The sequence below is a fragment of the Protobothrops mucrosquamatus genome, unplaced genomic scaffold, assembly GCF_001527695.2.
Source record: "Protobothrops mucrosquamatus isolate PMUCROS unplaced genomic scaffold, P.Mucros_1.0 scaffold367, whole genome shotgun sequence".
Classification (NCBI taxonomy): Eukaryota; Metazoa; Chordata; class Lepidosauria; order Squamata; family Viperidae; genus Protobothrops; species Protobothrops mucrosquamatus.
In genome coordinates, this window is record NW_015386701.1 from 253203 (window position 1) to 273157 (window position 19955).

General features: G+C 35.1%; 1 protein-coding gene across 1 annotated transcript in view; it reads right to left on the reverse strand.

Annotated features, from left to right (window-relative positions):
• Positions 1-5119: 5119 nt before the first annotated feature.
• The window catches only part of SMARCAD1 (SWI/SNF-related, matrix-associated actin-dependent regulator of chromatin, subfamily a, containing DEAD/H box 1), a 29891-nt gene continuing 15055 nt past the window's right edge, over positions 5120-19955 (reverse strand). The window contains exons 9-23 of the mRNA XM_015815690.1: positions 17905-18107; positions 16888-16978; positions 16146-16245; positions 15963-16022; positions 15717-15792; positions 13018-13153; positions 12036-12173; positions 11591-11686; positions 11329-11446; positions 11071-11192; positions 9602-9790; positions 7615-7733; positions 7258-7440; positions 6424-6533; positions 5120-5661 (exon numbers count right to left, since the gene is read on the reverse strand). Of these exons, the coding sequence (XP_015671176.1) occupies positions 5600-5661; positions 6424-6533; positions 7258-7440; positions 7615-7733; positions 9602-9790; positions 11071-11192; positions 11329-11446; positions 11591-11686; positions 12036-12173; positions 13018-13153; positions 15717-15792; positions 15963-16022; positions 16146-16245; positions 16888-16978; positions 17905-18107 (1803 nt within the window). The 3' untranslated portion in view covers positions 5120-5599. The remainder of the gene's footprint in view (positions 5662-6423; positions 6534-7257; positions 7441-7614; positions 7734-9601; positions 9791-11070; positions 11193-11328; positions 11447-11590; positions 11687-12035; positions 12174-13017; positions 13154-15716; positions 15793-15962; positions 16023-16145; positions 16246-16887; positions 16979-17904; positions 18108-19955) is intronic.

The following is a 19955-nucleotide window of genomic DNA, read 5'->3' on the forward strand; positions in this document are numbered from 1 at the left end:
GGACAAAAAAGAGGTGTGATCTGCATGGCTTGATTCAGTATAGGTCTGATACACAACAAAAGGAACCTTTATTAATTATTTTTAGGAGTAAAATTTTACTACTATAAAGGGCTAAATGTTGAAGAGAGCATAAGGGAGCCCAAACCCTGTATATAGACTTGTCTTCAATATTGAAATCTACAGATCAGATTGTAGAAAGTGCTTCTGCTTAAAACTTTAGTGCATTAGAAGGATGTAAACAGTGCATTCTCCTTAAGTGTAACAAAACCTACTTAAGAGCTTTGTAGAAATCCTGAGTATAAAGTGTTACAATGTTAGATATAATAATAATAATAGTAAAGTTGGAAGAGACCTTGAAGTCATCTAGTCCAACCCCCTGCTCAGGCAGGAAACCCTATACCATTTCAGACAAATGGCTGTCCAGTCTCTTCTTAAAAACTTCCAGTGTTGGAGCATTCACCGCTTCTGGAGGCAGGTTGTTCCACTGGTTAATTGTTCTCACTGTCAGGAAATTTCTCCTTAGTTCTAGGTTGCTTCTCTCCTTGATCAGTTTCCACCCATTGCTTCTAGTCCTGCCTTCAGGCGCCTTGGAGAATAGCTTGACTCCCTCTTCTTTGTGGCAGCCCCTGAGATATTGGAACACTGCTATCATGTCCCCCCTCGTCCTTCTCTTCATTAAACTAGCCATACCCAATTCCAGCAGCCGTTCCTTATATGCTTTAGCCTGTATATACATACAGGCTGTTTCTAATTATGGTAATGTCTTCTTTTCTCTCCCTGAACCCTTGGCATCAAATAAACTAAAATTGGTAGTCCTCAGTGACCTTTCAGCACATGGACACAGGGTGAAAAAAGCAATAATTGTTTAGAAACACCGTTTCTTTCCCAGGTTCTGGTCTGGTGGGATTGTTACATTGGTGACTAAGGCTCTGAAAGCTTAGCTGAGTGCTTTGTCACTGGTATGACCTTACAGTAGCTTCCTTATCTACAGTAGTTTAACTTCCACTTCCACTGTTGATCAACTTTAATGTGGAGGTGACGAGCACAGCCATTCATGTCAGGAAGACGGCAAGTCAGAATTATTCACTGAGAGACCAAAGACTTCCATCCTTTACACAAGCTGGGAACTAAGTTGGACTAAATGAAATTAAGCGGCCTATGGTAATCCAGCAAACATGTTATGCAGGTAGGATCCATAATTGGTACCAGCAGCTCGGTCATTAAGTGAGGTAGTTGTTAAGTGGGAAATCATATGATCAGAAATGTGTTTTCCTTTTCCTCACTCCCCCCTAGATAGCTGGCTAAAAGCTGACAGTACTCATCAGCTTCACACTTCCACTGCTTGCCTCCTAATCAGTTACACAACTTTTGAAATGCTTACCCAAGTGTTTGGATATTTAGCAAGAAGCAACTTAAAGTTTGTATTTACAGTAGTGGCCAAAATTGTGGAAACCTTTTGGGAAAAATGTATTTTTGAGGTTTGATGTCTAATAACACCACTTTTTTTTGAGTAGTACCATAAAATTATATATCAATGGAAAGATAATTTAATCAAAAATGTAATGCAACATAGTTTGTTCAATTATCTGTACTGTATTCTATGAAAAATTATAGCCAAGTAACCAGAAAAAGGAAGCACAACTTGCTTAGGTTGATATCACATAGCTTTCCTTCATCTGATTGTAGCCAATGAGCATGAGTGTTTAGAGAGCCAATCAGGTGTCATCTTGTTTTGGCAATGAGCCAATCAGATCACAGTAGGATTCAGTTATTGATGTCATGTATTGAAGCTGAGAGGAGGACATTTGTCAGTGTGTTTTGTGATTGCTATCAAGTTGGTTGGTTTTTTTTTTCTTTCTTTCATTTAGTGAGCTTGTAAAACGTAATAAAATTAAATTAATGGTGCAAAGAGTTGACTGGTTGCCCAGAAAGCGATGTAAAATAGTATTATTAAGTGAACAAGGCTACAGTTATAAAGAAATTAGAAGAAAAATTGGTGGAAACTTAACCAAAGGTGGCATTTCTACTATACATTTTTCCCAAAAGGTTTCCACAATTTTGGCCACTACTGTACACATACATAGAAAGCAACATGCTGGCACTGGAAACAGTGGGCCTACTATGCAAACTGGCTGGTGTATTCTCCATTAAGTGTCTTACTCTCTTTTAAAATTTTTCTCTCCAAGCTCTTTACTCTGTGGGGTGTCAGAGGTAGATGTATCAGGCACAGGAGATTGCCTACAGCAATTACTTGTTTTTTTCCCTTACCTCCCCCCCCCCCAAGGCGAAGAGATTGTAGTTGAAAGGATTACAAGAAAGTAAGCAGGTATACAATGGGGAATGCACTGAGCTGTTTGCATTGTGTGCTTATGGCTGCTGGTCCATTGCATTTAAAGCTATTCCCCATGCTTGTTTTCTGTCTTGTAATCCCTTCTTCTCTCATCTATCAGCTCTGCAGGGGGGTAGGAAATGTAGCAGGCCAGGTACAGGAAAATGAGTTCTGACTGTAATGGCAATTACATGACTAAAGGACAAAACCATTAACTTTGAATGGTCACTGAACAAGGTAGTTGATAAATGAAGATACTTATACTGAATTTGGATTTTCCAAATCTTAACGCATTACTCTAACCCAGGGGTGTCAAACTGCCTGCCTATGGGCCGGTTTCATCATACCGGAGTCGCGCCCACCCCATTGCCAGCAATGGCGAAAAAGCTCCGATACATTGCGTGACGTCATGTGACGTCGCGAGTTTGACATGTCTGCTCTAACCCCATTGGTTATTCTGGGGTTCTCAACTAAATGCCCATGAAAAATTAATATAAACCAGAAACCAATAAAAAGAGTTACATTTTAAAACATTACTTGAGAGTTAGAAGCCCGTTGAAATGTGGCATTCATTGTATTAAAGATCAGAACTACCTCTGACAAATGGAATATACATGTAATCCTCTGTGTACCTGCATGCCACACAAAAGAAAACAGGATATCTGCAAAGCAGATAGAAAACCTAGTTCAGTCTCCTTATGATGAATTTCCTCATATTAAATAACTGCCATTTATTTAGTGACTGGTTTATTGCAATAGATTTAGATCCTGTCTTTTCTTCGGGAGCTTAAAGCATGGTCAGTGGCTTTCTCTTTATCAATGTTTCCCACAACTGTGAAATAGGCTGCATGGGGAGAGAGAACTTTAATTTTACCACTATAATAATTATTCCATGCTGGCTGTTTCATTTTCGCATTGGCTTCTTTCTTTCTGTCATCTACTGAGAGGAAAAAGGAGAAGCATATCCTGTAATATTTGTTGGGACTCCTTCCCCCAGCCTCCCTGCAAATTAGACTCTTCTGTTCTTCACTTTCCTGAATATGTATTCCATTCCTGCCCTATGCAATTTATATGAGTATGCATCTTTGAGTCATTGTGGACTCCTGGTCACAGCCTGGAGTAGTCCTGGCAATTTTCTTGGCAAGATTTTGGAAGCGGTTTGCCACTGCCTCCTTCCTAGGGCTGAAAGTGTGACTGACTGACTGACCCAAGGGAATCCAGTGGCCACATAGCTAAGGCAGGACTAGAGTCAGTCTCCCAGTTTTAAGCTTGATGCCTTAATGTGTAAACCAAACCAAACTCTCTGCACAATTTACAGTAGAGTAAATATCCAAGTATGATCCTTGAATAAAGGTTCAAATATTTCTTTGTTTTCGTCCTTGTGGGGCTGACAACGAACATTTTAACTGACAATTTAACACTTTAATACTAACAATCATGCAATTTAAAAGTTTAATTAAAAGAGCAATTTTATAATATGCAAGAACAAATGCACAAATGATCTAATGCAGTGGTTCTCAACCTTTTTAATGCCGCGACCCCCAACCGGTCGTAAGTCGAGGACTAAACCGGTCGTAAGTCGAGGACTACCCAACCGGTCGTAAGTCGAAGACTTTCCCTGCCCGGGAGTGCTGCGCATGCGTGGTTCCGCCCCCTGCGCCGGCCGAGGCGTAGCTGGCAAGCGGCAGAGATGGAGCAGGCCGACCACCAGCTGGCCCAGCTCAAGGGAGGTATGGCACCCGCCAGAAAAGGGGAAAAAAATGGCGGACGGCCTTGCTTGGTGACCCCCGTGAAATGGTCGATCGACCCCAAATGGGGCCACGACCCATAGGTTGAGAACCGCTGATCTAATGTAAAACAATGAAATAATGATCAATAAAACCCACACATTCCTGATACTCAACTCATTCCCTGTTCCTTTGAGCAAAATTCAGCTCTCCTTTTATTACTTTATATCTATTTATAATTGTCAGATACTTAAGAGGATTAACTCTTTTGTCCAGACAACCCAGTGTTGTGCTTGATCAAATGCAAAATGCACTATAATAAGTCTGCAGGGCAAACAAAATACCTTGTTTTCAAAACCCGTCTATCTTTGCTTAATGAAGAACATTCCACATAATTTGGTTTATCAAAAATACAGGAAGTGAGATTGAAAAAAATATTTAATATTTTTTGATATTTAAAAAATTTATACATTTTCCCAATGTAACTTACCATTTCCTAAGAGTTGTGAAGATTTTGTGTTCCTGTATTATACTATTGGATGAAGGCAAAGAATATCACTCCAGCATCATGATAAGATAGGTATTACTTTATTAGACTGATAACAGATTGCAAGCCGACCAGACGCTGCCTATGCCTTTCATGCATTCTGAGCAGCATCAGGAATCTTAACCACTTCACAGTTACCATCCTGTCTATTCCCATAATACAGAAATATACCTAACAAGGATTCATTAAATTAATGAACACTTTAATTAAATAAATAAAAAATCTAACTAATATGACAATTAAAAAGGAATCAAACAAATGCACAATGGCGTATCATTTTTTTTTTAAAAAAATCTTAATGGTCTATTTATGGAGGGGAAAAATGATAAAAGCTTTATTAAAGGTCAACGAAGTTTGGAGAAAATTTCTAAATCATCACTACAGGAAAGGCCCTAATGTAAAATCTATCATAGATAAAATAAAATATGAGGGATTTATATTTCTCTTTCCTTTTTCTTTCCTATTTCTTTTTCCTTTTTTAAAATAACAATTTAACAAAACAGAATTAAGATTAATATTTTTATTATGTGAACAATCTGATATAAAACATTACAGTACTGCAAATGAAAACAAACCAAGAGACAACAAATATGGGCATTTCAAATAAGGCACATGTAAAAAAAACCACACATCCAGTGAAATAGACAAGTTTCTATATATATATATATATATATAATATTTATATTTGGAGGTAGAAATAATTACAAAAATATGCAAGCACTTTAACCATTAGCAGTTCTGTTAAAACTAGGGTCCTTATTAAAAACTGCCTTGGTAAAACAGTACAGATGGCATTTTATGCACTACATTTTTATGGTACCTGTATATTTTAATTTGAGTACTGGTAGTGAGAAAAATGCTATTCCATGACCAATACAATAAGATTTTTTAAAAAAGTTATAAATGTTCATACAAATGTATTTAATAACAAAAACTTATTGAAGCACCACATTTTTCCCTCAAAAAAAAAACCTGCATTGTTTTTCTTTGTTAGCATTAGAGACCTAATGATGTTTTTAATAGTGTTGCTATATCTGCTGGAATGGCTCCTTCTTCTCCTGTAGAATTAAAGGAATATGTCAGATTTTCATGTGCAAAGAACATTTCATCCAAGTTAATAGTTACAACCAAGGCAACTAAAATATCATTTCTGCAAGCTTGCTAAATGAACATGAGAATATTATCGCAATGGAATACTGTAGTTTTTAAAACAATGGAATGCAAAATTTGCTTGGTCATTTATTTGCAAATCACTGGTGCAATTTAATCTGTTTTCCAACTTACTCTTGGGGTTTTGCATAATAGTTATTATTCTGATTAATCTTGTTGATATGTCTGACTTAGCTGTAATCCAATATGGTAGCTGGCATAAATTACAATAATCAGGAACTCAAGTGTTTGAGCAAGCCAACAAGGCCAAAATACTACTCTAAAAGTTACTTTGGCCACATCAAGTACCTATGTGTAGCCAATGCTAAATTTTACTTTTATGTATACTTTTGCATCTTGTTGTACACATTGCTTTTCAATAGTAGACAGCATGACAAAGAGATCTATGAAAAAGAAATACTAACTTGGATAATAAAACATTTGTACCATTATTTATATTAAAAATAAACAGATAAAAGTAAAACTACAAAAGCAACAATAGACAACATGCTTATTATTTCCATATTCCTTTTATTTTCTATAAAAACAGATTTGATGACATGATTAATATTTCTGAATTTCTTTGGTTTTATAAATACATTTTTTTTCTATCTCACACACTTGTGCACCCTATCTTTTTAGCATACTAAAAGTATTCTGCGAGGACTCACCTGTATCTGTTGCTGTCATATCTTGCTCTAATTTTAACTTCTGCTGACTGATTTTGAGCATGGATTCTTCTATGGTCCCTTTACTTATAAGCCTAATAACCTGCACTTCTCTAAAAAAAATAAAACCAAACCACATCAAATATTTATTCATATATTTATGTAAAACAGTATTTATAGTTTATTACAAGTATATTATTTCCCATCTGGCATAATTTTATAGAAAATGAAGCTTGTTTATTTTGGAGCAATGAATGAGTGACTAATCTTACTCATGCAAAGACAAACATATAAAGTGATAGCAACTATGTATTAGAACTGTGATGCATAAATGTAACATATAAGCAGTTACATGTCATAGACATATATCATACATGCGGTGTCAGACAAAAATTGCAAAACAACTTTAATATTGGGAATTCCTATATTCATATATGAATCACTAAAAACATTTTATCAAAAAAATGAGTTATTTTAAGCAGTGATCTAAAGCCTGCCTTTGTATCTGTTCTTGTGTTGCTGCTATCTCCATAATTTCAATGAAATGAAACTATGGTTTGGTCTCAAAACAACAAACAAGATTGGCTGACACTAGAAACATAAAATCAATTTTAACTTATGTAAGTGGGATAAGTATTGCTAAGATGGATGTACGGACAGATAATTCTTATAATTGTCTGATACTCTAAAAAGTCTTATTTAGACTTAAAAAAAGAACAAATGATCCAGTCTAAAGTTTTATCTCTAACCAAGGTATTCACACCAGTACACCAAATTAATCATAATAAAATCAGCACTTTATAAAATTGGGAAAGGTTTTTTTTTATCAATCCATACCTCGTCTGTCCAACTCTGTGGCATCTGTCTTCAGCCTGTTTGTCATTGTAAGGATTGCAGTCAATATCATGGAGAATGACCACGTTGGCTGAAGTCAAATTAATCCCAAGTCCCCCAGCTTTAGTTGAAAGCAAGAAAATAAATATATCCATATCTGAATTGAATTCATCTATCAAATGTATCCTATCAAAAAAGAAAGAAAAAACAATGCATTCATTAGCACAAAAAGTATTTTTTTAAAATGAATCCCCTATTGCTTGGTCATATTATAAAAGCTGGCATACATACACATTCATTTGTTGAGCATAGCATCGAAGCATGTATAAAGGAAATCTCATAGAGCAGATAGGTTCTTACCTATCAGAGATCTGTGTCTTTCCATCCAGTCTAAGATAGCGATGTTGCTCATGTTTCAAGAGAACTTCCAAGATGTCCAGCATCATGGTAAATTGGCTAAACAAGACAACTCTGTCACCCTAATGGACAAAGCAATATAGTTAATTTATAAGCTACTTACATCAGAAAGCCAAGTACACAAATATTAAAGCTGCTTTAGGCTACATAGGCTGAATTTAAAACTAAGCAATGCATTTGAAAGCCAGGATTCAAATATTTAACATGCTTATTAAGTGGAGAGAACAGAACAGCCAATGTGATGGCTTCACTTGATCATGAAATGGACAGCGTATCTGTCTTTGTCAGCTGTAATTTATGTATAAGCAATGGCTAATAAGAATTATTAGAGAATGTAAATTAGAACATAAGCAAAACTCTATGGGATGCAACAATACACTGCTAATAAAACACAGGAATAGTCTAATACACGGGTGTCAAACTCGCTACGTCACGTGACGTGTCGCGACATATCGCGACTTTTTTCCCATTGCCAACAATGGGGTGGGCGCGGTTTTGATGTGACACATCTGACCCGCGGGCCGGCAGTTTGACACCCCTGGTCTAATACTTTAGGAACAGGTTAGTTTACTCTAGTTTAAATAGCAGAAAAATATGATCTGAATATAAACTTAAATGTATAGATATTTTCTAAAGATGATTTTATGTTTCAGTCTTGGAACACTCAGTAGCAAATTGCTACAAAAGGTATTTCCACTTTTGTCACATATGCAGGCTTGTCTTTTCTTTAGAAGAATACATCTACTTTGTCTTTAAAACTTAGGAGTTTGATCTAAGACATTTCCCATCATGTTATTTGGTAAAGAGGTCAGAAAGTTATTAGTTTAAAACTAATAAATTTATTAGTTATAAATTCTCAAACATTACACATTCTGTTATCACACAGAAACTAAGAATCAATCCAGCCTGGGACTGACATTGCTTTGAGGAACAACTCATTAGGTAAACAAAATTAAAATGTTTACTACAGGAATAAAAACAATGTCAACTTTCAATAGATTCTTTCCCAGTAAAGTAAGTTAGTAGCATTTTCTGAAATTAGACTGCCTTCATCTCCACTTTTAAAATATACACTGCACAGCTTCAAAAAGAATCCAGTTGGTTTAAGACAGAGGTCCCCAACCTTTTGGACACCAGGGATCGGTTCCGTGGAGAGAGGTTTTTCTGCGACCTGGAGGGGGCGTGGTTTTGTGTGTTGCCTGCATCCCGCGGATGGGGCTTTGTTTGTGCGGACCAGTTGCTGGCATGCTGCGGCCTGGTACCGGTCCACGGACCAGGGGTTGGGGACCCCTGGTTTAAGGGTTAGGGTTACTAAAAGCAATACTTAAGTATTGTCCAAAAAGGTTCTCAAAGATTAGAAAACTAGATTTCTTAGCTCTGAACCTCACTTTCTTTGGCCATTAGTTCTATAACTAACAATTAGCTGTCACCAATCTCCCTCTCATCTCTCATCTAGTTAAGGCAGCCGTAACAGGCCTATTTCGTTACATTATAAAGTGTATAATAAAACTCATTTAGGCATTAATTGCATTTCCCCCTTTTCCCCAATACACTATTTTTCACCCAAACATCTGAGGAACCTACCTGATGAAGAGTCCCTATGCACATGTTACACTAACCATGGGTAAATTGGGAGCAGGCATGATTTTTAGCCATGGTTAATGACAAACCTAGATAAAGGGTATTGAGAGGGCAGATGAGTTCATAATCCTACAAGCAACTGCTGACCTTTAGCCCTGGCTAATATTGCATCTATTTTGTTTTCAAAGAACCTTCAAAGGTGAGAAATTTGAAGAGAGCTTCCCACATTTTAATTAATATGCCTATTGTTTTCTAAAATGTGTTTCTTGTCAGTATAGTTTACAGCTGAAAAGAACTCATTTATTTGTAAAGGTTAGTATATCGAAAGGTATTGGTATGTAGGGCGCACCTTTTCTTTAAAATCCGATAAAATACGTATAAGTGTCCTAAATTTTCCAGAATCCAAAATTAGATCCATTTCAAGCTTGAAGTCATGAATATTTGCATACTGTTTGCAAAGCAAATGCAGTTCATAATCAGTCATCACACACATATCTTCAAAAATAAGGTCGGGGTTTGCTTCACAGTGTGTAGGCTCCTAAAACAACAACAATTTTTAGTTATTTGCAAATGAATAATTTTAACATGCAATACACATCTACTGTCCTGTAATTAATTTTATCCCACAGTCCCATTTTTTTAGACGACTCCCCGGAGCTCTCTGAGCTTGTTTGTTTTCTTGCAGACGTTTCATTATCCAAACTACAGTAGGTAACATCATCAGTGCTACTAGCACTGATGACGATATCTAGTTTGGGTAATGAAACGTCTGCAAGAAAACAAGCAAGCTCAGAGTACACCAAGGACCCCTCATATCAACCCTGAGCAACAAATATTCTCCTTTTTAGAAGACCATTGGTATAATCTGAAATATGAAGTAGCACGATTCACTTCTCCATGATTACTTCTCAGATCTGGCTTTAATTAACACTTTTTTAAAAAAATTGTAAACTATATTTCAGGGAGAATTTAACTGAGATTACTGATGAGACGTGAATAGTTGAGACAGCTTTCTGTTATACTATGGTGTAACATGAACATAAACATCTCAGTTCAACTTCAAGCCATACTGTGAAAGTACTATGTGTGGCGAATGCATCCTTGAAAAACAAGTCATAGTTATTCTATACTACAGTCATCAATATTCATCTCTGAATCTCTGCCATGGCCTGGCCAAGTGATACTATGGAGGCTTTGCTGGATGCAGTTGGAGTCTGGATAGGGATAAACTGACTTCAGCTCAACATTACCAAGACAGAGTAGCTTTGAGTGTTAGGGCCTCCTGGATCTGGTGATTTTCTACATTAATATTAGATTATATTCCCCTACCCTGGACAGAATGGGTATGCAATCTGAGATCCTCCTGCAGTCATGACTTCCGTTTGAAGAGCAGATAGCAGCTGTGAAGGGGTGGGGGGAAAGGGCTTTGCTCTGCTTTGTGCTGTGTATCAACTAAGCCCCTTCCTGGATCAGGAAGCAACATGCTTGATTTACTCATGCTTTGGTCACTTTCCAAGTAGATTACTGTAATGTGCTCTATATGGTACAGTTCTTGAACAACATTTAGAAGGTTCAATTGGTCCTAAATGCAGCAATGCAAACAATTATGGATGTGTGTTACTTTGCCCATGTTCTTTCTATCTTTCTATCTNATCCATCCATCCATCCATCCATCCATCCATCCATCCATCCATCCATCCATCCATCCATCCATCCATCCATCCAGCAAACACTATATATATATATACCACACACATACCATCCTACTGTCTGGGGCAAATGCACCTTATGACAAAACCAAATGCATCTATTTCTTACCTTGAGCATGAGTTTTGACATAACTTTAAGTTTTTCAGAGGTATAATACTGGCGGTGTAGGAGAGGATGATTAGCCATTTTTCTGAGTTGCATCATGACATTACCCATTTCAGAAGTTTTTTCTATGAACAGAGACAGGTATTAATGTTAATTAAAAAGTCTTTTTTTACAGATATAACTAAAAAAATAGCAGAGCTCGATGTTTTTGTTCCTCATACAAAAGAAAAATTACCGAGAATTATTTATATGCATTCATACCTTGACCATCCATAGATTTCTTAAGGCAGCTAAAAAGATCTTGGTATAGTTGTTCTTGTTTCTCTGTCATTTCACACCGCTCAACAATTTCTTTTTTGGGAGGTAGTTGCTGCAGCACCTGACAGACCAAGACCAAAATTCTATGTATTAGGAGAACAAACTTACATGTAGAACCACAGATATAAATCTGGAAGATACTGTATACTTAGTTATGGTAACCTGATATGAAATAATTATTTTTCATTGCAGAGTAAAGACACACCTCTTCTTTTACTCTTCTCAAGATGAATGGTTTTATTATCTGCTTTGCATGTGCAATTCTCTCCTTTTCATACACACTATGCTCCTCAGATGCTTTCTAATAAAAAATCAAAAACATAAAGAGCATTTCATACTCCCAGCCAAGCAAGTTAATGTGTCCTGTTTTAGTTTAGTTTAGTTTAATACAATGTTTGAATCCACTCATTTTTATTAAACCACTGTTACACGACAGTATGTGCATGTCCAGTTACATTGTGGTTATGACAATTACTAAAACGATTACTATTGTACAGAACAGTTATCTACAGTTGCAAATTTGAAGATTGCATGATTTTTCTGAACTATGTTTTAAAATTACCTTTAAATTTACAGTGCAAAATTAACAATAATCATGTAATTTTTATCTTCATTTCATAACAATAAAAACACATACAAAATACACTTACTGCTTTAGAAGAAAATATCCTCCGAATTTCACTGGTGCTACTACTGAACATGTGTGGCATTACAAAATTCAATAGGGACATAAGTTCTAAAAGATTATTTTGAACAGGAGTCCCAGTTAGCAGAAAACGATTTTTTGCCTGTTTTGATAAAAATAAACAAGGAGTGATTAGAAAATGAAACATTAAATCACCATTTTGCTAAAACGTTGTATTATGAGTTTCATCTCACTGTTGAGAGAGGCAATATTGTCATAGTTACACATTTTAAAACTAGCCTACAATATTTTAAAACCAGGAAGTTGCAAGTAACAGCCTTAAATGTCACCGAAGTGAAACAATACAGAGAACACCGTAACTGTTTTTGTCATTTGACAGATAATAGCTGCCACACTTTGCTATGCAGTTAATCACAACAGTATGCATGCATGAGTGTCTATTTAAAAAATTAATAAAGCTACCACACTCATAATTTGTAATTCTGCAATGCATACAATAAAAAGGTGTAAAAACAAACCCCAAGAAAATCAAAACCATAATCAATACGTAAGAGAGGCTGGTGTTAAAACATACAGACACAATATTGGAAGGGCTTATTCCAAAGGGCAGATACAGCAACAGAGAAGTCATGGCTCTTAGATCACATTAGGTGGCATTGTTTCAAAAACGGTTTTTTCTACTCTATATGCAACCTTGTGGGACAGGAAGAGATAAGAAGAGATGGTTGTGCAAGACAGACAAGTCCTATGCCACGTATGGCTTTATATAGTTTCTATATTTAGACCTAAGGCTTATTGTATATTTATAGAACTCACTGAGGTAACTGTTTACAGGATTGCAATTTAATGCTGTAAAATGAGAAACAGACTATTTATGAAAATATTTTATTTAAGATGTAACATTTAGTGAACCTTGAACATGTAAATCATAACTGAGAAAAAGAATCAAGAGTAAAGAAAGAGTAAAGAAACAATCAGTGCCTTACATTAATTGTCATCAGATGCTGATAGCGTACAGAACCCATATTTTTTAGCATATGACCTTCATCAAAAATTGCATAATTAAGTTTCATCTTGCGAAACAGATTACGATCTTCTGGACTACTAATTGCACAGTTATACCTATCAAGAGAACAAACTATGAGCATATTTTGCTTTACAAACATGCATAAATTTATTATATTATATTACATACATATATATACATACATACACACAAAATATATATTCTAGCACTCATTAAGTCAGTTCTGATAGTATACTAATGCACGTTTCTTGTTTAAGAAAATGCATGTTTAAATGAAAGAGCTATTTAACTCTGGCAAAAGTTTTAAGAACTATTACCTGAAAAAACAAAATTTCTAGGAGTATTTGAACTGTAGAAGTTGTTACAGTTTCAATATTATATTTGCCTTTGGTTGAATTTTGTATGCAACACTGTGGCACAATATGCACAACTATTTTTCCATTACAGGTAGTCCTTGCTTAGCGACTGCTTTGAACAACAACTGTTCAAGTTACAGTGGTGATGACATAGTAACTTGGTGACCAATGCTTGCATTTATGATCTTCCCAATGCGTCTCTCAATCATATCTTTGTCATTAGTTAGCTAGTATGTATTATCTTGTGTAAAATCATAAGCTCAGACATGGTCATATGATTTTTCACTTAGCGAAAACGTTGCTTAATGACTGAGTTGCTGATCCCATTTGGGTCACTAAATGACTATACCTGTAGTATACAGTACTGGCCAAAATTGTGGAAACCTTTTGGGAAAAGTGTATTTTTGAGGTTTTGATGACTAATAACACCACTTTTTTTGGAGTAGTACCATAAAATTATATATCAATGGAAAGATAATTTAATCAAGAATGTAATGCAACATAGTTTGTTCAATTATCTGTACTGTATTCTATGAAACGTTATAGCGAAATAACCAGAAAAAGGAAGCACAACTTGCTTAGGTTGATATCAGGTAGCTTTCCTTCATCTGATTGTAGCCAATGACCATGAGTGTTTAGAGAGCCAATCAGGTGTCATCTTGTTTTGGCAATGAGCCAATCAGATCACAGTAGGATTCAGTTACTGATGTCATGTATTGAAGCTGAGAGGAGGACATTTGTCAGTGTGTTATGTGATCACTATCAAGTTGTTTGGGGTTTTTTTCCCTTTCATTTAGTGAGCTTGTAAAACATAATAAAATTAAAGCAATGGTGCAAAGAGTTGACTGGTTGCCCAGAAAGCGATGTAAAATAGTATTATTAAGTGAACAAGGCTACAGTTATAAAGAAATTAGAAGAAAAGTTGGTGGAAACTTAACCAAAGGTGTACACTTTTTCCAAAAGGTTTCCACAATTTTGGCCACTACTATATTCAATATACAGAATAAAATCTCTAAAAATAATATCTTATTGGGAAAGTATAACCAGTAATGAATCTTGGATTATGCTATATCTATTACATTTGGTGTGCTTACAAGAATATATTCATTTATAACTATGAGAAACGTGTGACTTATAGAGACATTTTGAATACTGAAGGGAAACTACAAAATAAACAAGAACTGGAAGAACAGGGCATTGAGCTATCATGGTGGCCACACCTGCAAATGCAAATGAGATATGAGAAAGATGCCAAAACATATAGTTTTTATAAAGACCAGACAGTGTTTGACCAGATACTATTGTCATCAGATGAAAAATTGATTAAGAAACTATATAACTTTTTGTTAAACTTAAAGATAGAAGATGAACAAGTCAAAGAAACAATGATAACATGGGGAAAAAAACTTTGGGCACAATGTAGAGCTAGAAAAATGGCAAAACCTGTGGTAAAGAAACTATAAAAAACAGGGCAGCAACCTATAAAGAAAAATTATATAAAATGTTTTATAGATGGCATTTACCACCTGCAAGGTCAACAAAAATGTTTAAAAACATGTCTAGCAATTGTTGGAAATGTAGGCAAAAGCCAGGCATGTACTACCATCTTTGGTGGACATGCCCTAAAGCAAAAAAAAATTCTGGTCAAAAATAATATGTGGTTAGAGAAAATGTTAAGAAAACATGTAAATTTTAAGCCGGAACGATTTCTTTTAGGTATAACCACAGAAAACTATGATAAAAATGTGTATATTTAATACTACATGTACTAACAGCAGCGAGAATTACATTTGCACAATATTGGAAAAATGAAGAAACACCAGCTGAAGAAGACATAATTAAGAAAATTCTGGACCGTGCAGAAATGGACAGGCTTATATTGAAAATGAAAGGGAAAGAAGATACAGAATACTTTCAAACATGGGATACTTTTTACAAATGGCTAGAGAAACGGAGTAGAGAGTAGGAATGGAAGATGTATTATTAAGTTAAATATGTGGACCCAGACAGCACGTTGTTTACTAAGCACTAAAGATTTACAATTATAAAAAAATAAAAAATTTTTTTTTTAAAAGAATATATTCATTTATAACTCGCCACAGTCAATGGGAGTAACACCATTTATTGGAAAATTTGTGCAAATCAACTCTGGATTTTACAAAATGTTTGAAATATTACTGTATGTGAAGGTATACATCTCTTTTTCAAATTATTATATTATATAAAAGTGTCATACTCAAGTGAAACACTTGAAAAGAAGTACTTTGTTAGATAACTACATTTTTTATGGATTTCTACTTACGTTGTCACAATCACATTGAAATCTGTTACTTTATTATGGATATCCATTCTGAAATGCCTCCTGTCTTCTTGAGACCCTAGGCAAAAATACAATGTGAGTTAAACTTTTCAGTAATTCCAGGTAATTTATTAAATCATTCTTATGAATTTGATTGCAATTCACAAGTTCAGTTTGCTTCATTGTGTCATAAAAACATATAACTATACTTTAGCTATACATGTTTTACTTTGAAACACAATTTCTTACCATAATAAAATAAAATCTGGAGTTCAGGACACCACAGGTTAATTTCTCTTATCCAGTTATCTATTGTTAAAAAAATACATGAAATTGTTAAAGAAGTATTTTATTAGTCTACTCACATGTGTAGTATAATATTTAAATTTCTTAGGCTTTTTTCCCAACACAAAGGTCCAAGATTTTACCTACCTATTGTAGATGCTGGCACAACGATCAAATGTGGACCTACATCACCCAGTTGATAAAGATATGCCAGAAAAGCAATTGCTTGAATGGTTTTTCCTAAACCCTAGATAAAAAGTAATTTAAAATAGAATTATTGTTATAGCTATTGTTAAATCTAAAATATTAAAATATTTAATATTTAGAAGTAAATGACAAACTTTTTAAAGCATCACACATAATATTTCCTTCTTCAAATAATTTGTAACATCCCTAATCTATACAGTACAACTGGTAAAAATTTTCTTCATTCTTCATTCATGCAATGTCTTGACTTATAAGAAAGACCCAGGTCCTTCTTGGCAACTGCTGCTTCTTTGTCCATAAAACTCAGTCTCATGCTTCTTTAGCTTTTAATATTCTGCAGTCTCATATATTGATTCTATTAGTGTCACCTTTCTGAAGTTGAAGACAACCAATTTACTCTTTTCCAAAACTCATCTGGAATGTCCCCGTCAACACACTCACAGTATGATTTAGTCCCAGGTCTTCATGCTAACCTATTCAGATATGTCACTTTCTCTCTTGCTTAGAAGCATAAGATTGTATTAACTGGTGTGATGCAATGGTTAAGGAGTTAGATTAAGGCTGGAAAAGACCCATGTTTAAGTCCTTTCTCATTCATGGAAATTCACTGGTGACTTTGGATCAGCTACATGTATTATAAATTATTTCAGTATGAATAAAAGCCACAATGTTTTCAACTTACCATTTCATCAGCTAAAATCCCATTCAATGAGTGCTTATGCAAAAGTGCTAGCCAATTTAAACCAATCTTCTGATATGGCTTAAGTTCCATGCTGACAATAGAAAAGAAAGCACACAAATTACTGTTACGGTATGTGAATTCAAACCCTCTGACCTACAGTTTACCAAACTTGTAGCATAGTGGCTAAAAATTCCTTAATCAAAACTTGCCTTTTTGTTACAATCATGCTGCCCTCAACTGTCCCACTATTATATGGGAAATAATACTAAATTACATTACAGTTTTGGTATGAATTAGAATAGTGGTGGTGAACCTGTGGCACGTGTGCCAGAGGCGGCACTCAGAGCCCTCTGTGGGCATGCGCGTCATCACCCCAATCCTGCCTCCCGGTGGCCCCCTCTTCACCAGCAGCCCCCCTGGAGAAGTCGCCAAGGACATGGCAGCTGGGCAGCATGGACAAGACTCCACCCTCGCACCCCGTTGCGTGGATGATGCTGCAGGGCCACCTGGGCGATCTGCTGCAGCAGGCCATGGAGGCGGTAGGTGGCCTGCAGGGGGGCGGGACAGGCGGGCAGCGGGGCGGTTTTTGGGCACTTGGTGTCTAAAAGGTTTGCCATCACTGAATTAGAACATGTAAATATGTTAAATGTTTCAAAGCATTTACAATAATTATAATAGGTCTTGATGTACAATGCTCACAACTTGCTCTGCCAACAAATAAATCCTTTTAATTTTAATGGAAGATATTTAAACACAGCTGCAATTATCTGTAAACTGTGCAAGCGTTGAGTGAGCGCACAAGCGTGCAAAACTCCATTTCTGCAGGCGATGGGTACACACGTGAAACCATCACTTCTTCTCCTCCACTGCCAATCCACAGAGCCACAAAGGTTGGGGGCCGCTGTACTGGAATGTGAGTTTCTCTGCTCTTAATCTAGCACTTTAACCACCATATTATATCACAATCTTTCTTTTCTGTATATGTTGTTGCGTTTATTAATAAGCAATGTTGCTAACCTTGGATTCAGGATGGATGGTTGGTCAATGTTCCATCCACCACCTCCATCTCCAGTGATCTTTGTTACTTGTTTGGTCAGTTTATTTGAGATCTCTTCACATTTGTTCATAAGTTTTAAAACAACATCTCTTTCTCTTAGTAGTATTTTGCAATTCCAAATAATATCTTCTGACAAGCCATTGGTCCTACTCATTTTTGTGAACTGCCAGAGAGAGAAGAGGAAAAAAAAGAAGTCACTAGGTTTAAATACAAAATCAAAATAAACTAAGCGTGGAGAATCCATCAGTTTTATTGTTCAGACTTTTGGTCATTCTAACTTAATTATTTTTTTCAATAAATTTTCATTTTTATTCAAAATGTTAAAATACAAACTACAAAGAAGAAAAATTCAAAAACAAAGCAAAACTAGACAAAACTTAATTAACACAATAATTAATTATTAAAATAATTTAATGAATTGTCTTATTCATTAAACATTGGAGTAGCATATGATCACAGTTTTCTGGCCTACCCATAGTAACACATATAAAGTAATTAATCTTCTTGTGCATTATATTGCATTAGAATAAATTCACTGATTCCATGAATCAAAAACAGTATTTTTCAAATTGTTTTAGCTGTTATATTTGATTGTTACAAAATATAAAAACAGTAAAATCATGTTTCAACAAAAGAGGGCGCTATTAATATGAAGCTGAACATTTGTTAAAATCTATATATTTAATTTTGTTCTTTGGTGTGCTTTTATTTATTAGGCTGGTCCAAACCAAAGCTAACAAAATAATAAAAAATACAAAAATAAAGAGCTACAAAGCATTCATGGGACTTATTTGCGAACTTGAGACTATGTCCATGGTTTACAATGATAAATTACTTTGGCAAAGGTTTGCTATATACAAACCATCATTTCTAAAAGAGAAAGAGCAGCTAAAGTTTGCTTTAAAGTTTTCAAAGCTAAAGTTTTTCACCACCCACCTAGAAAAGATGGAATGTCCTTTTAAAGCCAACATAATCAACCTGGACAATACCTGTCAAAAATCTATCTGCAGTTTTATGACTGCCTCCAGCATTAAGAAACACCCTCCATGCTTGTCTAAACAGGGAAATAACTTGTTATATGCTATAGAACGCAAAATAAGATTTATTTTCCTAATCCTAAAGCTATAAAGACTTTTGTTGAATCCATGATTGTAAATCAGTTTAAAAAAACATATATTCTCTGTTTCTAAAGAAGGTTATCTCCTTCATAGTGTGCAGGCTAAATAGGCGCTCTTTTATTTTTATCTTGGTATTGTACAGATTCATAATAAGAACATAAGTTAAATGCATCTTACAGAAACATCAAGAATTAAAAAGTTCATCTGTTTCCAACAGAATTCTTCGAAATAAAGCTGATGCTATAGATTTTCTACTTTGCAGCATGCCCATTTCCTAGTCTTTTTTAAAATTAAAACATTGAACATTTGTTAAAAATCAGGTAGAACAGGTGTTATGGAAAGTAGACACATATACTTTCTTCTAATCTTGAAACCTGTTTAAAAGTTAACACCGATTAATATTAATTCTAATTCAGCTGTAATGTTGTGGTGGGGAACAAGAGCTGCAGCAACTTATTTGGCTGACTTCTTAGACAAAGCTTATGAGCTACAGCAAAGCACCTTATTTTATGGACTGCTATAGCAAAGTAACAGAATAATGGGATTTCCATTTAATCTTGTAAAATGTTAACTATTTAACTTATACTGATAATATCCATTATTAAGTAACCTATTGTGAAGCGCATTTCAGCTCTTAGAACATTGTGGCTTTTATTTGGCAATTCTGATGAACTCTCTTATAAAGACTGAATTGTTATGAAATATGTTTGAATTTAAGCAGGACTGAGCTTCTAAAAGTGAATTTATTTTACCTATAAAGACATTTTAACAAGTTAATTAACATTTTCAATAATTATTTAAAATGCCTAAAGGCCAGATTTATGTGAAGACTTGTAATCTTTAAATATTACACCTAAAGTGAAACCATCTGTTATAAAAACCACCCAGTTTGT